Source organism: Salvelinus sp. IW2-2015, linkage group LG20 (genome assembly GCF_002910315.2).
Source record: "Salvelinus sp. IW2-2015 linkage group LG20, ASM291031v2, whole genome shotgun sequence".
NCBI classification, from domain to species: domain Eukaryota; kingdom Metazoa; phylum Chordata; class Actinopteri; order Salmoniformes; family Salmonidae; genus Salvelinus; species Salvelinus sp. IW2-2015.
Genome location: NC_036860.1, coordinates 44,652,375 through 44,671,103, shown reverse-complemented (window position 1 = coordinate 44,671,103; position 18,729 = coordinate 44,652,375). Strand labels below are relative to the sequence as shown.

The 18,729-nt window shown below is 42.8% G+C and overlaps 2 protein-coding genes across 10 annotated transcripts in view; both read left to right on the top strand.

Moving 5' to 3' along the window:
• The first annotated feature begins 325 nt into the window (after window positions 1-325).
• On the top strand, window positions 326-4,278 carry LOC111981505 (arsenite methyltransferase). 2 transcript variants are annotated; one of them, XM_024012792.2, is made up of 11 exons: window positions 326-553; window positions 806-865; window positions 984-1,114; window positions 1,348-1,498; window positions 1,609-1,745; window positions 2,048-2,117; window positions 2,635-2,716; window positions 2,919-3,050; window positions 3,289-3,431; window positions 3,563-3,685; window positions 4,113-4,278. In XM_024012792.2, the coding sequence occupies exons 2-11, from the start codon at window positions 833-835 to the stop codon at window positions 4,248-4,250; spliced, it is 1,140 nt and encodes a 379-aa protein (XP_023868560.1). In that variant the 5' UTR covers window positions 326-553; window positions 806-832; the 3' UTR covers window positions 4,251-4,278. The 2 variants fall into 2 exon arrangements, with proteins under 2 accessions (XP_023868560.1, XP_023868561.1); XM_024012793.1 differs by lacking the exon at window positions 326-553 and having other exon boundaries at window positions 565-865.
• A 487-nt stretch (window positions 4,279-4,765) lies between these two features.
• The window catches only part of LOC111980624 (ubiquitin carboxyl-terminal hydrolase 25), a 42,491-nt gene continuing 28,527 nt past the window's right edge, over window positions 4,766-18,729 (top strand). For 4 of the 8 annotated variants that reach the window (XM_024011465.2, XM_024011464.2, XM_024011462.2 and 1 more), the window contains exons 1-9: window positions 4,766-4,962; window positions 8,705-8,782; window positions 9,821-10,022; window positions 12,524-12,647; window positions 12,865-13,027; window positions 13,672-13,758; window positions 15,266-15,403; window positions 17,787-17,863; window positions 18,175-18,248. In XM_024011465.2, the coding sequence (XP_023867233.1) occupies window positions 4,921-4,962; window positions 8,705-8,782; window positions 9,821-10,022; window positions 12,524-12,647; window positions 12,865-13,027; window positions 13,672-13,758; window positions 15,266-15,403; window positions 17,787-17,863; window positions 18,175-18,248 (985 nt within the window). In that variant the 5' untranslated portion in view covers window positions 4,766-4,920. The remainder of the gene's footprint in view (window positions 4,963-8,704; window positions 8,783-9,820; window positions 10,023-12,523; window positions 12,648-12,864; window positions 13,028-13,671; window positions 13,759-15,265; window positions 15,404-17,786; window positions 17,864-18,174; window positions 18,249-18,729) is intronic. The other 4 variants (XM_024011466.2, XM_024011467.2, XM_024011463.2 and 1 more) reach the window with 2 other exon arrangements.

Genomic DNA, 18,729 nt, shown 5'->3' with positions numbered 1-18,729 from the left:
GGGGAGGGACAGAGGCTCAACATTACTTACTGCATCTGGCATTCAGAGGTGATTTTGAGACATCTCCAACTCACATAGCTTGCATATTTATGTTATTATGCTTTGAACTGTGAAAGATGTGCAGTCAGAGACGACACAAACTCTGTGTGGGACATGAGGGGATAGAGGAAAACATTTGCTATACGTGACTCAAAAAACAATGTTCAGTACAGTACAAAGAAAGTACCTGGACAATTGACAGGTAAAAACATAAAGAACACATTAAAGAATACATTTATGAAAAACATGAATACAACTGAAGAACAATTGTAGTTTGTTGCATGAAGTGGGGGTAAGTGAACTTGGCCTCAACAAATCGTCAAAATCTGGTACTATCAAGTTTGGATGGATTTTACAGGACATAGGCCTCTGCTGGATGCCCTTTTTCCAAACCCAACTGGCTTTAACTAGTCCAATCAGTTGTCATAAAATCAATACTCACCTTGCTCTTAGATTTCAATAAATGCAGAGAGGGGAAAGGGAACGTCAACTGTGAAGCGATCTTTCTAGCCAGGTAAGCTCTGTCATTTCGGTCAGTCCTACTACCAGCTAAAAAATTGTATGAAAAAATAATTATGTCAATTAAAATATGCAGGGATTACAATAAATTCAAGGTGTGCTTACACCTTACACTATTAGTATCTCTGTTACACAGTAATTGCAAATCCGCCAGACTGTCTTCTGGTATGTGAATGTTTCAGTGTGTCCAGCCTATCATTTTTGTGTTTTGAACAAAAAGTGTTTGTTTTCTTGGCAACAATTTAAGTGAAACCAGCTATAGTCAGCCTAAAACATGGAAACCTTGGAATACCATGAACTTGTTCAGGTATATATTTTCCCTCACTAGCATACTGTGCTCTTATTTAACAGATTTTTGCCACTGTATCTGATGTTAAATGTCTGAATCATATTTATTTGATCTACTATAATCCTCCTCACTGTAGAGATACTATGGCTCTCGCCTGGAGATACATGGTAATCTAAAGACCAGTGCATCATGCATGTCACCATCCACCCCAATACCCCAGAGCACTTTTGATGCACTTCGACTAGTCCACCCCTCGGTCTGCAAAAAGTATGCTAAGTCTCTCTGGTTTATAACCCCATATTGTTATATTGTTATGTTCCTAATAATAAACATGTTGTAACTGATAACAGGCAAAATCAATAACATCTAATTCACTGTTTGTCTATGTGAAAAGCATCAATACTATATTTGCATTGCACCAGCATTGGTCACTCTCAGTAACAATGCACCTTCAATGCATCAGTATCTACTATCATGGGTGCTACTGTGCTGCTCTGCAGATACTCTGGTTGTGGGCTGGTTGTTCCTGAGAAGCTACAGGGCTGTAAGGTGCTGGATCTGGGCAGTGGCTCTGGCAGAGACTGCTTCATTCTCAGTAAACTAGTGGGCCAGAGCGGTCATGTCATCGGCATTGACATGACAGCAGAACTGGTAGGCTTACAGTGCCGCACAATATATTTTGTGGGAATTCCCTATCTAATATCTTATCACAAATAAAACTGGATCACAAGTGATTTTCATACTATGTATCCTTTACCCAGATCCTGGCATCACGCAAATATGTCCAGTACCACCAGGAGAAGTATGGCTACGAGAAGCCCAACACCATATTTGTGCAGGGTTACATAGAGAAACTGAATGAGACGGGAATACAGAGTGGTTCGCTGGATGTTCTGGTGTGAGTAAAGCTGTGCCTTCCTTCAACACCCTTAGGCTTGCTTTCTGCTGGGGATCTATTCGAGTGTCTTACTGATGAAAATCCCACACAACACATTTCCAATGACAATCCCTCCTCTCCATCTCCTTTGAGCTAATAGTCTGTTAAAGGAAAATGCCTTATCTATTTACCATTTATTCACTGACTGGCTCACAGATTGATTTATCAATTTGTTCCCTGATTGGTGACCTGATCGGTTCCCAGATACCCTGACTAACTGATGTCTCTGCCGTCTTCCTACCTGTCTGTCTGTCTGTCTGTAGGTCAAACTGTGCCATGTGTCTGTGTCCTGACAAGAAGCCGGTTCTCAGGGAGGCTTTCAGAGTGCTCAAGGTAACCTTCACACTCTCTGGTGGTCAGCCAATACCTCAGCAGCATGCTGCATGCCTCACATAAATATATAAAATATTGATTAAGTAGCAATGCTGAAAATTGGAAACAAGACTATGTGATTTTCAAACTACTTGATTTACAAAGTGGCATCATTTTCATGAATCATTTGCTTTTCCTCATTTATCTTTGTCGGTATGTGAACCTATCGTTATGCAACACGCAGTGTGAAATCAGATACTCTATTGCCATCTGCTGGAGAAAGAATGAACTTTTGCTTATGAGGATATGGTTTGATTTACCTTCACCTACAACATTGTAAAACATTTATTTTTGTAAAGATTAGCACCAAAATAAATGACCAAAATAAAACAATAAAACTATTCCCTCATAATATATCACATGAACTTCATACAATAATATAGTATTTTGATTGTCTCTTGAGCCTTCTTGTCAGAACTCTGATAAGTTTTGTAGATTGTAAAATGTTTAATTAATGTCAAATCCTATGTATTTACAGGAGGGTGGGGAACTTTACTTTAGTGACATATATTCCAGCAAGGCTGTTCCGGAACATTTGAAACAAGACCCAGTTCTGTGGGGTAAGAATGCTTGATTTGTGACAGCTGACAGAGTTAAATGTTGAATGTATGCTATCTGACAGGAATAATGATGTTGAGCCAATGCGAGACCCAATAACACACTGTTCTAGATACATTAAAATATCAACAACATAGCAGTGGAGGRGGGTTTGAGTTGGTTGGGAATTGTTAATCTAATGTCATGTTTTCTGTGTTGTGACAGGTGAAGGCTTGAGTGGTGCCCTCTACTGGCGAGACCTGATCTCTCTAGTGCACGAGGTGGGCTTTAGTACTCCATACCTTCTCACTGCAAGCCACATCATAGTCCACAATAGTGAGCTACAGAAGAAAGCAAGTAAGATGGCACATTAATGTCTGCCTCTCAATGATCTCATGAATAGGATAACGAGATGAAGGTAGACTTCAATGTCTAGCAAGGTGCAACAGTTCCGTTCTCTGTTACCATCTCTCTTGAGCATTATTCTGAAACATGATTAGGTGAGAACAAAGGAATATATTGTTTAATTTCAACCACTCCCTTTACCAACTATCAGATCAAAACATCTGTTTCTTTGTTTTTTTGTTCCCCACAGGTGGCATCACACACACCTCTGCAACTTATCGCCTCTTCAAGTTGCCCAAAAATAGAAAGCAGAGCGACGCAGTTGTGGCTTACAAAGGAACGGTCCCTGACCATCCCGACCTACTCAAGTTTGACATATATCATTGTTTTGAGGTGTGTCCAAGTAATTTGTCACCAAACTTATTCCCCTATTAAAAAGCTGGCAAGTATTCCTCTTCTCCCTTTCTGGACCTGCGTTTTGCCTCTGAAGAGCTGTGTTTTGTGTTTCTGCTTGATCCCTACAGACAGACATAGAGGTAACCGTGGATGCAGAAATGGCAGCCGTGCTTCAGCATTCCCGATTCTCCTCTGACTTCTCCATCCAAAACTCAGACAAACCTGCACCAAGCCCTAAATGTGCCCCTCAGGTAAACCCCATACTATATTTCCTCTAGGCTATCCAGGAACCATCATGCATTTGTATATTTTTCCACCATACATATAGACCATAACAATATGTGCTACATTACATAAAGAGAAAGAAAGACAAATTCTAGTCAGCAATTCTTATCAATGTAATTAATAAATCCTCWTAAGTTGATCATATGGTCTTGTATCTGGCAGGGCTACATGTTCTCTGTTATGTAGAAGTACAGCACTTTCAGCTGCTTCATCCCACTCAGGTCACAGCATCACYCTGAGCAGGAGGAGGAGGCTTACCACACAGCTCAGCCCACTCAGTGTCTCAAAAGCCCTACTGCCGAATAGATAGCTATATGCAGTAGTCTGCAAGCACCAGTAGCTAATTCTCTTTCTCTCTCCTCTCTCTCCTCTCCTTTGTGATGTGCTTTTCAGAGCTGTCACCTTAGTAACCCATTCCTACTTGCTGATAACCTCAAACTTCATTCAAAGCCCTCCACCAAGATTGGGAACATTGGAGAACCAGTGGAAAAGTATGACACTACCAACTGGGATATACTACTTTCTTCATGAAAATTAATATAATAAACATGTTACATGATTTTGTTAACTACATTTTTTTTGTGATTTGCAAATATATTTAATGTGGGCTCTGTTTAATTGTTAATACATTGCTATTAGAAATGGGCTGAGTTGGTCCCTAACCTTACGCCACACATTTAAGGCATTAAAGTGTAATCTAGAAAATACACACATTGTATCAAGGCTGTCTTTCTCTCTTTAGGAAAAATAAAGTTATTATATTATATAACACACATTATTACCCTTATTCATAGTCATTGGTAATCACACAAGACACAAATATGTTCAAACCTTTAATAGTGAAGCTGACATGTTATTAAACAAAATCCAAACCGTTGGTTTTAAATGATTGGTTTCGTATTGGAAGAAATGAAAAGGGAACGTATGCAAGAATACAGAACTGAAAGTTGTTCATTACGTAATTCTAAAACTAGATCAGTGACGTAAATGCAGTCCAACAAGGCAGTACTAATCGAAAACAGAAATGCGATCGCTTACCAGCTGCATTTATTTTTCCTCCATGGCTGCATTTCCCATGGCGCCCGCTATCGTGTTGGTTAACTGGGGGACATATTAACTGTTATTTTATTTCACTTGGATATAACTAGGTTGTTTTTTTTAACCTTTATTGAAATTATTTTCGTTTCATTCTCAACCGGCCATGACCGTGGAGCAGAATGTCCTCCAACAGCATTCTCAGAAGGTAGGTACATCGTAGTGGCAATGTTTTCCTTCTCCGCCTGGTTGCTAGCTAGCAAAACTGCCAGAGAAAGTTAGCTTGTCGTTTGTTCCCAAGTGTGGCGTCAGATCCTTGGGATATTTACTCAATCGATTGTACAGTCCCTGAAAGTATTTACAAACAACATGCATCGTTAAATAATCCCATTGCCTTGTCAAAGAAATCATGAGGGCAGATAGGTATCCAACTACAGTAGCTAATTAGGTATCTAGACCTAGCTACAGTGTCAGCAAGTTAGCTAGCGCGTTAACTTGCTAACGTTATTGCTAGCCCCGCTAACATAAGTTTACCAACAGTGACACGCCTATGAGGGCAACAGCTAACGTCAGCTAGCTGGGTAACTAGCTAATGTCGTCAATTCAGCATTACAAGCTGGTCGTTACTGGGTGGCCAAATGTTAGCTATCTCAAGTTCAGACAATCTTTGCCCTGTGATCATTTGTCGTCAGATGCTAGCAGCTACCGTCAAATGTAGCTCTAGTGTTAGCTAGCTAGTCAGCTAAGGAGTTAGAAGTAATTTACAGTTATTGACTGTTGAGGGGTTATAATAGCAAGTCACTATTGCGTTCAACATACAAGCAAGACACTTGACCCAGGCTGTGTGCGTGGTCTGGTTTGCTAACGTTACTGTAATTACTGTTGGGATATGTTTGTTTACGTGCAGTGACTGCCAGGCAGCCAGGAGTGACAGGGATGAGTGACTGCAACTACATTACTGCTTGCTGGGTGTGCTGGGTGTGGGTTGGTGGGTGTGGGTTGCTGGGTGTGGGTTGGTTAGTTTGACAGGTTACGTTAGAGAACATATATTTGATAAATACGTATCTAGTACAACTATGCAGATATGCATAATTGATTCTGTTTTGATTGTAAGATGGAAAAACATTGGTCACATTCCACCTTATCTCTTATTTGGATTTGGAAGAGGAGGTGCAACAACATGACTTCTTCATTTTAGTTCATTATTAGAGGGCAGAATGAGCAATAGGTTGTTAACCAACATTAACTATATGAAGCAAATGATCTAGCCTAGTACTAGTGAGCTGGCTGCTGACAGCATAGCCCTCACACCATAGCAGCTGGTTACGTAACTCAACTCTTTTTAGGTAAGGGAGCTAGCTACCTACCAGCAGTATTACACTGTCATGGGATTTGTCTGAGGGTGTTACCATCCCTCAGATTACCATCCAGCACAACATCCTTTGATCAGTGTTGATGGTGACATGATTTGGCAACATGTTTAGACTCTACTATCTATTGACTTAGTTCAGAACAGCAGGAGGTTTATCATCATCATGTTATTGGACTATATACAGCTATTTATATTGCTGCCCTGTGAAGTTGCAATACACCTAGGTAGTGACACACAGTTAGCATTCAAAACACAAGTATATTGCCTTCATGCCTGGTTGCATGTAGGCTTAAATTCACCCACATTGGATATGGGATAAGATTAGCGTTCCTGAAACATTATTTTGTTGAAATAAAATGTTACCTCTGCGAAATTAAGCAAATTGATTGCAAACAAATGAACAATTATTTAAATCTATTGCATTCATATAATCTTCAGTAATAATAGTACCTAATCAATTAGCTTAATTTCTCAGAGAGAAAATTATATTTTGACAAAATAATGTTTCAGTAATGCTGATCTTATCTGTTTCTAACTACAGAAATTATTTCAGAACAATCGGAGATGGTGGTTGTCAATCCTCTTTCTTGTGCTTTTTGAGGTGGCATGACTAAAGGCTACTCCTGTAAACTCATTGGTCTTGTAACACTTAGGAATGCTCATTCCTATAAGGCTCGCTGTGCTAGTGTCATTCACTGACCTCATGGTAAGGAGAGACTTTGTGCGACAGACAGACAGACGCTCTAGACTTGCCACATGAGGATGTGTTGAGGTGTGTTTGGGTCAGCTTCCAGGCCACTGTTCCTAGGCCGTCATTGAAAATAATAACAATTTGTTCTTAACTGACTTGCCTAATTAAATAAAGGTAAAATTAAATAAAATATTAAAGGGGGCCTGACCTCTCTCACTCCTCTCACCCACTGTCATGTTCTGCCTGCTTGTAGCTAGCCTATATAATGTGTTCATAAACGTGACCGAACTAAAATGCACTTTCTACCTACAAGACAGTGGTTTGTTATTCACAACGCAAGACTGAGTGCCTGGATACAGCCCTTAGCTGTGGTATATAGGCCATATACCACTAACCCCCGAGGTGCCTTATTGCTTTAATAAACCGGTTGCCAACACAGTAATGCAAGGAACTACACATCTAAGTTGAAAATGTTTAAATTTAATTAAATGCTTTAATAAGTAAATTCATAATAAATGCACTTTGCCTGAAAAAGTAGTACGGACAAAATTCTTGTTGCAATGCAACATAACCACAGGCTAGCTAGCAAGCTTACATTAAATGTATGCAAATACCGAGCATTAGCGCCACTTCTAGAGTGACTAACACTCGCCAATTATTTATTAATGTTGATCTGAATGTTTCCATTTATTGTGCACGAATTAAATCAATTGTCCCATGTTATTGTTTGTTGGCTCTGCTGGAAATTGATGCCGTTCTTTTAGCTGGGGAAGATGCTGCTGTGTAGTGCTTCCTCGCTTACAGATTTGGCATCCAGTAACTTTTAAGCGAGGTTTAGAGTCTGTGTCCACTGACATACATTATTTCTCGTGCCTCTAGTCCGGTATCCGACAGTTTCTGGATCATGGTGGTTCAGAGGCAGTGGTTTGTGTAAATCTGCGACCTGCCAGCTGTTTTGAAGATCTTTGGCAACATTGTTGCGAGGATATTCACTCCCATTGGCTCTTTTGTGTACCTGAAACCTATAAGACAACATAACGTTAGCTAATAGTTAGGTCTACATAGTGACCGGTTATATTGCCAGGATACATTAGAATGATTTAGCTAGCTAGCTAACAGTGAACCACACAAATCCTGTAGAATGACGTTCCGCCCCGTTTTTGATGTATTCCCAAACTCACAATGTATCCATTTTTCTGCACAACAGTCAGTGATGCAGGTAAGTGCCCACTTTGTGCCCACTCAAACATGGGCCGTCCATGATGACATCTTTGCAGCACAACAGCCACTTTTAACAGTGTAGGGCCTACTTACTGTACAAGCCTCTATGGCTACGATCCTAGGACCTAGAATAGTGGCCTGAGCCTCAGGCCCTGACAGTAAGTGTTCTCCATCATTGTTTGGAGTGTTGGAGTGCACTCGGCCAGTGTGTGTAATGCACTGGCTCATTGTTTAGTGGACACAGCCATTGTGTGGCGGTAAGCCCTTGCATCCCAGCTGGGGTTGACATGCAACAGTTACAGCAGGGCAGACATGAGTGCACAGTGCAGTCTCATCCTCTCCACTAGCTAAAGCCTAACTGTCTGGTGTTTAGAGAAACGGTCAGGGGTCCAGATAAGGCCTGCATGGATTCGGTAAAACATTGTAGTCTACTTGCAATGCAACACCCTCTGCAGCCTACCTAGCGAGCTTGGTTCACTTATGATTCACTCAGACATGATGTGCTCCTGCTGATGTGTAGTGCAGTTAGTGAAGTGATGGAGAGTGATGTGTGTCCTGTCCTGTTATGTCCTCTTCTCGCTTTCTATGAATCTCTCTGCCTCTTCCCCCCCAACATCTCTGACTGCCTGTTTCTCTGATGACGTGTGCGTCTCTCGCTCCTGACAGCACCAGCAGACTCTACTGAACCAGCTGAGGGAGGTCACAGGCACCACAGACGTCCAGCTGCTCCAGCAGGCCCTGCAGGTAACACACACACACACAAGGCCCTGCGGTGCGGATGCAGTGATGTCAAATTGAGAGATCTTGTTAGATTTCTCAATTTACAATGTCTGAGTGTTGATCAAGCTGTTGTATTTAGTCTGTAGTGCTGAACAATTTAACTGAAATGTGTTTGTTTTATCCAGTTACTAAACAACTAATTACTTGAATTACATTTCGTTTTTTTGTGAGCCGAACATGCTGTTTCTTAGAGAGAAATCAAACCATTCACGAGAGAAATCAAGTCAAGAACTATGGGACGCTAGGCTGAAAGGAGTTGTAGTTTTCATTTAGCAAATATCCAACCTAGTTCAGCACAGAAAYGTGGTAACTAACTACAATGACCCTAATCCATTGCGCCAGTTTTTTCAGGCTCGGACAGAGTGACAGATTAGAGGGGAAGAGGCAAAGCGAGTGGTTTCACTTGCCAAAATCTGTCCAAAATAAGCCCAATGAGTTTTTATTGGCTTAATCTGGAAGTTTGTCTCGTGCCTTTGAGACAACTCCCCCCATTGGTAGTGCGGAGACATTCTATACAGATCTCTGGATGGATACACTTTTACGCCTGCTACCTTAGGCTAGATCGTACAGTCATTGGGCTAGATGCACACAGACCGCATAGACCGCAACGAGAGGGATCGAGACAGTTTGTGAAAGTATGCTTTATCTACTTTGAAGAACTAGTAAAATGATTTAATCAGACAGCTCTGGAGCATACTTAGGCATATAGCTAATAGGAAGACCGTACAATATGGGGAGCACATAGAACCATTATATGGTCTGGCTGGCTGACTGATACTGCCAGACCGTATAGCGGATATTGATTTTCAGGGATGCTTTCAAAATGGTTTGACACAATTTGAAATGTTGCCAATTTTATGTTCTGAAATCTCCAGTGGGAGTTCTGGAAATTGCTTATTTTCACCCAATTCATCAGCTTTATTGWTCTCCCAGAGTAAGTGTTGACAGTCTACATCTAAACCAGTCTCTGACAGTAGAGCTCTAACCCTGCTATCCCTGCAGGTCAGTAATGGAGACCTGGCGGAGGCGGTGGCCTTTCTGACGGAGAAGAATGCCAAGGTGCCCCAGCAGGATGAGGCTACCTACTACCAGACCACCCAGGTGGGCAACGACAGATACATCAGTGTGGGCAGCCAGGCAGACACTAGTGAGTACTTACCTCACCCAGCACTGCCCGGGGCAGTCCCTAGCCAGGGAGATACCAGTGAGTACCACTACCTACCTCATCTCCGGTGTGTGCATAAGAAAAAATCTGTAGTCCTCAAACCCATTATATACAGTACATTCGGAAAGTATTCAGACCCCTTGACTTTTTCCACATTTTGTTATGTTACAGCCTTATTCTTAAATTGTTTTTTTTTTTTTAAATCACTTATCAATCTACATACGATACCCGTTAACGACAAAGCAAAAACATTTTATTCAAATTTTTTTGCGAATTAATACAAAATTTAAAAAACACATTTACGCAAGTATTCAGACCCTTTGCTCAGTACTTTGTTGAAGCAACTTTGGCAGCAAATAACAGCCTTGAGTCTTCTTGGGTATGACGCTACAAGCTTGGCACAGCTTTATTTGGGGGGGGGGGGGGGGTTCTCCCATTCTTTTCTGCAGATCCTCTCAAGTTCTGTCAGGTTAGATGGGGAGCGTTCCTGCACAGCTATTTTCAGGTCTCTCCAGAGATGTTTGATCAGGTTCAAGTCCGGTCTGAGCCACTCAAGGACATTAAGAATTGTCCCGAAGCCACTCCTGCGTTGTCTTGTCTGTGTGCTTAGGGTCATTGTCCTGTTGGAAGGTGAACCTTCGCTCCAGTCTGAGGTCCTGAGCGCTCTGGAGCAGGTTTTCATCAAGGATCTCTCTGTACTTTTCTCCGTTCATCTTTCCCTCCATCCTGACTAGTCTCCCAGTCCCTGCTGCTGAAAAACATCCCCACAGGATGATGCTGCCACCACCATGCTTCACCGTAAGGATGGTGCCAGGTTTCCTCCAGACATGACGCTTGGCATTTAGGCCAAAGAGTTCAATCTTGGTTTCATCAGACCAGAGAATCTTGTTCCTTTAGGTGCCTTTTAGCGAACTCCAGAGTGACCATCAGGTTCTTGGTCACCTCCCTGACCAAGGCCCTTCTCCCCCGACTGCTCAGTTTGGACGGGCGGCTAGTTCTAGGAAGAGTCTTGGTGGTTCCAAACTTCTTCCAKTTTAAGAGTGATGGAGGCCACTGTGTTCTTGGGGACCGTCAATGCTTCAGACATTTTTTGGTACCCTTCTCMAGATCTGTGCCTCGACACAATACCTGTCTCGGAGCTCTGCGGACAATTCCTTCGACATCATGGCTTGGTTTTGGCTCTGACATGCACTGTCAACTCTGGGACTTATATAGACCGGTGTGTGCCTTTCCAAGTCATGTCCAATCAATTGAATTGTAGAAACCACTCAAGCATGATCAATGGAAACAGGATGCACCTGAGCTCAATTTCGAGTCTCCTAATAAAGGGTCTGAATACTTATGTAAATAAGGTAATTCATTTATGTGTGTGTGTGCAAACATTTATAAAAACCTGTTTTCACTGTGTTTTTATGGGGTATTGTGATGTTTGACGAGGAAACATTTTTATTAATACATTTTATAATAAGGCTACAACGTAACAATGTGGAAAAAGTCGAGGGTTCTGAATACTTTCTGAATGCACTGTATGTGAATGATTAACATTACTGTCTCCCCTAATTATATTTGATCATATTTTTCAAATCGTTCCCATTTAGTTTCATATTGAAGCTCGAAGTAAGCATTTAGCATTGTATAAAGGTCTGTGGGATGGCTCTTAGTAGGATGCCTCCTGGTTCTCATGTGAGACAAGGGGTTACTTTGTTGAAATTAAGTGATGTCATCTCTGTGGAATTTTCTGAGATGGGCACGAGAAGTCCTGCCTTTACTGCAGAGGCATATCCTTCTCTGTTCGGGAACACCGGAGAACACCATATCCTGATACACCCCTTTTGACTTTCATGCAGGAATGGCCTGATTAATGAACTTACTCACTCCTTTGGATATGTGTCAAATAAGGAAAACAACCTATAACAGGGGTGTCAAACTCCTTCCACGGAGGGCAGAGTGTCTGCAGGTTTTTGTTTTTTCTTTCAGTTAATAGCTAGACAACCAGGTGAGGGGAGTTCCTTACTAATTAGTGACCTTAATTCATCAATCGAGTACGAGGGTGGAGCGAAAACCAGCAGACACTCGGCCCTCCGTGGAATGAGTTTGACACGTGACCTATAATTTAACCCATTCAATAGAATTGATAGTTGTCTGGGAAGAGGGGAGAACCTTTTGCTCTATTAACTACTCTGATGATGACTCACCTTAGTCTTTTTATAGGTTTGTCTAATATTATAGGCTACTGCACCAAATTTTAAGCTCTCCTCTTCTCTTTGTGGTCTTTTAAGCTGGGATAAAAAAAAGGATATTGTCTGTCTGCCCTTTCCTCTCAGTCTGTCTGTGAAACACCGCAGCATGACTCGGATTATAAAATCAGTAAGGGTGGGATTTTAACTTGGAGTACTTAACTTTTTAAGCGTAAATCGTGCATTGATGTCAGTGGAAGATTGGTGTGAAAAGCTTGAGTTATGTTATGAAGAAGGTCTAAGTAATGTAAGTATGTATATGTGTGTATGTAAGTAAGGAGTTGTACGTGTGTGTTGTTTTAGACGTGATTGACCTGACTGGTGATGATAAAGATGACCTCCAGAGGGCTATCGCTCTCAGCCTGGAGGAGTCCAGCCGGGCCTTCAGGGAGACGGGCATCACCGACGAGGAGCAAGCCATCAGCAGGTACACCACCGTCACGCCATCAGCTGGGCTGAGGGGAGAGGACTAGCATTCAGGGAGTTTGAGTGGAAAAATGTCAACGATCTGCGCATTTGAGAGGATCAGACTGAGCAAGTCACTGTGCAGTTTCGCTAATATGCTTTATTCATGTTAGGGCTTTGAAATAATAACACTTTCATCAAAATGATATTTTTTCTTTAACTTGTTGTACTCTTTGCAGAGTTCTGGAGGCCAGCATAGCGGAGAACAAGGCGAGTCTGAAGCGGACACACACGGAGGTGTGGAGTGACTCGCCCAACCCTCACGACAGGAAAAGGATGGAGAACTGCCCCGTCGGGCTCAAGAACGTGGGCAACACCTGCTGGTTCAGCGCCGTCATCCAGGTGGGGATAAACACACCCTCCATTTTGACTCTGCTAAACATCCTATATCAATGTAATGTATTCAATATAGGCCTTGACCCTCATCCTCTTATGGCATAGATGTAGAGTTCTTTCTAGAGAGACTTGGAAAGACTAGCCCTCCCCGTCATAAGATATGGATTACGTTAATGTATAGACCCCCTAGTAGAGGGTAAAGTGAGCTGAAATATTCTGAATGAACACTGGATACACTGTCACATGGATCCCTGTCTGCCTGTGTGTAATGGGACTCCTTAAGGAGACAGCAGTCACACATTTCAGTTCGGTCTCTAACCACAATTAGAGATTCAATGAAAGCAGGTGATAAAATGAAGTGACAACTCCACTAATTATTCTCCTTTACTAATTATTTAATCCTTTTTTCAAAAGGTATGGAAGTTTGGTTCGTAACTTCGAACGCTAACAATCTTATGTAATCCATCATACCCATACAGCATTCCAGCTAGCAGCAACAGTGTGATAACATCCATAGTAAAACAGCTGTTGACTACCTCACTGTACAGCAACATGCATGATCTCTTTTGATAGTGCACAAATGTTTAGTGCTGGTTCAAAGCTAAATTAATGTTATTCAAGAAAGCTGACTGGTTTCTGTTTGTTTCTAGTCTCTGTTCAACCTGCTGGAGTTCCAGAGGCTGGTGCTGCATTACTCCCCTCCTGCCAGAGTCCAGGACCTGCCTCGCAACCAGAAGGTGAACCACCTATCGTCCTCCACTCACCCAGACAACTCATATCAACTCCCAGCAGTGAAGCTTAGGTCAAATCCCCCGGACCAATACGCTACAGAGATAGTGGCACTGAAAAACTCCCCTTCTGTTAGGAACATATGTTAAACCCTATAGGCGATAGCTGGGGAAAGGTCCGGTTAGCTCTCTCCTGACTTTGAGATCCATGGCCCTCAGCTGGACAGCTGTCATTCCTGTTAGCCTCTGAGCTGGGCAGTGGCCCTCTGAAGAGAGGCTTGACTCTCTGGGTTGTAAATACCCTCACTGTGCAACATCTCTATTTGGTTGCAGCATGATCTGATTTCCCCCCAGGTTCCAGTGGTTCACGCTCCCGCTGACTGCCTTGCCTWTTTAGCMSCCCCCCCCCCCCCCCCCCTCTCTCTCTGTAGCAGCTGCAGTCTTTTCCTCATTGGTTTCCACAACTGCGATCTTATCTGCACAGCACGTTCCTCCCACCCGCTTCCCATGGAGCACTCCATAGGGTTAGTGGTTAGCGCACATCTGCCGATCTGGGATAAGCCTCTGCTGCTGTTGCCATATAGCGACAGTCTAAACAGTTTGCGCATTATGCCCGAAATCTTGATGTTTTTGTTCGTCATGGTCTTTGGGCTGGTTTATTTTTCAGCTGTTCGTGCAATAATCTTTTCTTGAGGAAAGTTGAAGTTCGGTAGCCAAAGTCTACCCCCCTTCGGTGATTGGTCAACAGTACTACTCCTAGTAGGAGTGGAACATGAAGTGTTTTTTTTCATTCAAAGAGAGAAGACTAGTTTTCCTGCACATATTTTGACTTGAGAAACTCAGACTATTTTGAGGAAGAGTTTCTGGCTATGTTGTTGCTACGGCGTATCGTGGGGCAAATGGTAATATTGCCCCTTTTTTATCGTTTTTCAACAGAAGGGCTCCCATACTCAGTCCTTTTAGGGCTTGACCCTAACCTGTCATCAATAGCCGCAACCATTGAGCACCGAGAGAACCTTGCTCTAGTTTTCTTTTAATCTCTCTTTTCTGTCAACAAGGCTTGACTTCGAAGCAAGGCTTTGCTCTTTGCTTTTAACACCTACCATAGGCTTAGTGTGTCATTTATAACTCATTGCCAGTAGTTGTGGTGCAGCCATCCAGTCAGTGTCCTACTGTATATAGAGCAGTGGAGGACACCCTCTGGTTGTCACATCTCGCACCAGCTCAGATTTACTGGGTCAGCTAAGGATCCAACAGAAAAACACATTCCCTCGCATAAACTGGGGATATACCCGTTCTTCCTATTTTGATAGGCACACTACCACCATCATAAAGCACTGAATGTGAAAATATTATAATAGTATTACTTCTCAATGCAGTCTCTACGGTCTGAAAGATGGTTAACATTAAAACTCTGGAATATGACTGATTTGGAAACCATTATTCCCTTACTCTAGAAGGCGAGTTGTCATGGTAACTAACATCCCTGTGTGTTGTTCCTGTTGTCGTTCCTTAGGAGCACAGGAACCTGCCCTTCATGCAGGAGCTGAGAAACCTTTTCTCACTCATGGTGGGTTCTAAGAGGAAGTACGTTGACCCATCGCGCGCCGTGGAGATCCTGAAGGACGCCTTCAAGTCCAGCGAGTCTCAGCAGGTAAACCTCCTAGCTATCACTCTACCATTCAAATGTATTTTTAATGCCTTTTTTTACATAAACAGTTGTCACAAAGTGCTTTACAGTAACCCAGCCTAGACCCCTCAAAAAGCAAGCAACAGCACAGTGGCAAGGCAAGAAAAAATTATTTATGAAGCCAGCTATGCCATCCATAGTCATCCAGACATCTGGTGTGATCAAATTCTGTGTATTATTTGATCCAGAAAGTGTAACTATGGGGTACATGGACAGGGCTAGAGGGGCTTGCTGTAAAATAAATGTCTGACTGGAATGCTTTTATTGAGCAATCAATTTGAATGTGGTTATTCTACTCCAGTAGAACAATGTTTATTGTACACTACATTACCAAAAGTATGTGGACACCTGCTCTTTGAACATCTCATTCCAAAATCATGGGCATTAACATGGAGTTTGTCCCCCTTTTGCTGCTATAACTTTCCACTAGTTGTTGAAATATTGCTGTGGGGACTTGCTTCCATTCAACCACGAGCAGTTGGAGTTCCAATTCATCCCAAAGGTGTTCAATGGGGTTGAGGTCAGGTCTCTGTGCAGGCCAGCAAAGTTCTTCCACACCGATCTCGATAAACTATTGGACTTCACTTTGTGCACGGGGGCATTGTCATGCTGAAACAGGAAAGAGCCTTCCCCAAACTGTTGCCACAAAGTTGGAAACACAGAATTGTCTAGAATGTCATTGTATGCTGTAGCATTAAGATTTCCCTTCACTGGAACTAAGGGGCCTATCCTGAAACCATGAAAAAAACTGATCATTATTCCTCCATCAAAATGTACAGTTGGCACTATGCATTGGTGCAGGTTCTCATGGCATCCGCCAAATCCAGATTCGTTCATCGGACTGCCCTGTGGTGAAGTGTGATTGATCACTCCAGAGAACGCGCTTCCACTGCTCCAGAGTCCAATGGCAGCAAGCTTTACACCACTCCAGCCAACGCTTGGCATTGCGCATAGTTATCTTAGGCAGCTGCTCAGTCATGGAAACCCATTCCATGAAGCTACTGACGAACAGTTCTTGTGCTGACGTTGCTTCCAGAGGCAGTTTGGAACTCGGTAGTGAGTGTGGTTGCAACACATTTCAGCACTCGGTGGTCCTGTTCTGTGAGCTTGTGTGGCCTACCACTTCGCAACTGAAACGTTGTTGCTCCTAGACGTTTCCACGTTTCCACTTCACAATAACAGCACTTACAGTTGACCGGGGAAGCTCTAGCAGGGCAGAAATCTGAATGTCACTGAGCTCTTCAGAAAGGCCATTCTACTGCCATTTGTTTGTTTTTTGTATAAAAAAAAGTGGGTGCTAGGTCAGCTTTAGTATTGCCGATTGTGGCTTCTATCAACTGCCAATGCTTGTCTATGGAGATTGCATGGCTGTGTGCTTGATTTTATACACTTGTCAGCAAAGGGTGTGGCTGAAATGGCCAAATCCACTAATTTGAAGGGGTGTCCACTTACATATCTGATATACACTATATACACAAAGTATGTCTTTGTATACCATTGTTTTGTCAGTAAGTAAATACATGATTAGAATTCTCTCCTACCTTCCCATTGTCCCTTGTCTCTTTGGCAGAGGACTGACCCCTCCCTTAACTATTTGGCTGAGTCAGCAAGGGTAACAAGGCCCAGTGAAACAGCGGAAGTTGGAACACCAGGCCCTCCCCTGTCCCCCTGACACCATCAACCACGCTTGTCTATAATGTTAATCCCTAGAACACGATTAGCTCCTTTATGCTGTGATGTAATGGTAATATGACACAGTCTCAAAACTGTTCAGTGTCTGCCCCCCAAAACCTGATAATGATGAGCTAATGTTTCTGTTAAGGTCCTGTGAGGTCGGCCGTCTGACCACTGTACTCATCAGTAATGTCTGCAGTCCGCTCTGCTCTTGCCCCTTCGTGTGTCTGGGGTTGGAGAAGCGTTGACCCCAATCAGAGGGTGCAATGGACATCTGTAAAGGATCCTCTGGGCTGTTGGTTGCTTTTGAAGCCTAACAATTACATTTGACCCAACTGGGGGGATATAAATCGACTTTAGCAATTTACGAGTCCCTCAGTATAATCGCACTTACCTTCTTTCCATGTTTTAAACCTTGGCTAAGTTCTCTAGGTCTAGGAGTTCTAGGCCTATTATATTATACAGTGATTTTAAGTGATTGGACCTGTGCTGCTGGGCATAGTTGGAGCCTGTGTAAACTCTTCACTCCTCACAGTTTCCCTTAAAGCATTGTTCTAATTGTCCGGTCTCTCTATGTTGTGCCCTGAAAGCAGCTTTCTAATTGGTTTGTCTTTGTGTGCTACTTGTAAGTAGTGTTGTAATTGGTCTGTTTCTCTCTGTGTTCCCGGAACAGCAGGATGTCAGTGAGTTTACACACAAGCTGTTGGACTGGTTGGAGGATGCCTTCCAGATGAAGGCAGAGGAGGACAGGTATGGAAAAACACCTCGCTAATGTCACACGCATCATATGTCTATAAAAGCACATGAAACACACACACACACGCTGTGATTAATCCTCCTAGGGGACAATGGAACACATGCCCTCTGTGTTTTCATACAGTATGTACCGTAGTGAATTTAGTAAGAATTTTATGAAGGTACCTGTGCAAAAGGGGCTAGGATCATTATTCACATAGCTTAGAGGCCTAAACATCCTCTTCCACGTGTGTGTGTGTGTGTGTGCGTGCGCACACTGTGACACCCCAGTGTGTGTTTTGACTCTGACCTCTTTCCGTTCCCAGAGAGGGTGAGAAGCCAAAGAACCCGATGGTTGAGCTGTTCTATGGCCGCTTCCAGGCTGTGGGGGTTCTGGAAGGTAAGAGAGGGAAGCAAACATGTTAGAACGCCCCTGGTGTAGGAGGATAGATGACTGGAGAGTGATAGAGAGATGAGGCTCAGCCGTCTGTAGCAGTAGCAGCAATGAGAGAGGGAGAACGTGTACTTGCCCCCGGTAATGAAAGGTGACCTTGTTTTAAAGATGCACTCTCAAATGTTTGTATAATTTCAGACAGTAGTTTTGAAAGTGGTGCTCACGAGCCAAAGGTGGTCCCTGTTTTTGTGTGCTACGTCATCAAATTGTGTACTAGGTCATCCATTTCGTATGATATGTTCGTCCTTTTTTTTGTCCAATTCATATGATTTATATTGCGAATCCAATTCGTACTATATCCTCCTAGGGTCTATTGACGCATCAGTGCATCAATCTAAGTTACATAATAAAACAATCCCCATCAAAATCCATCAGGTTTAAGCTAGAGAGGTGTTTTTTTGCATTGGATGCATCTCAATCCACTGCA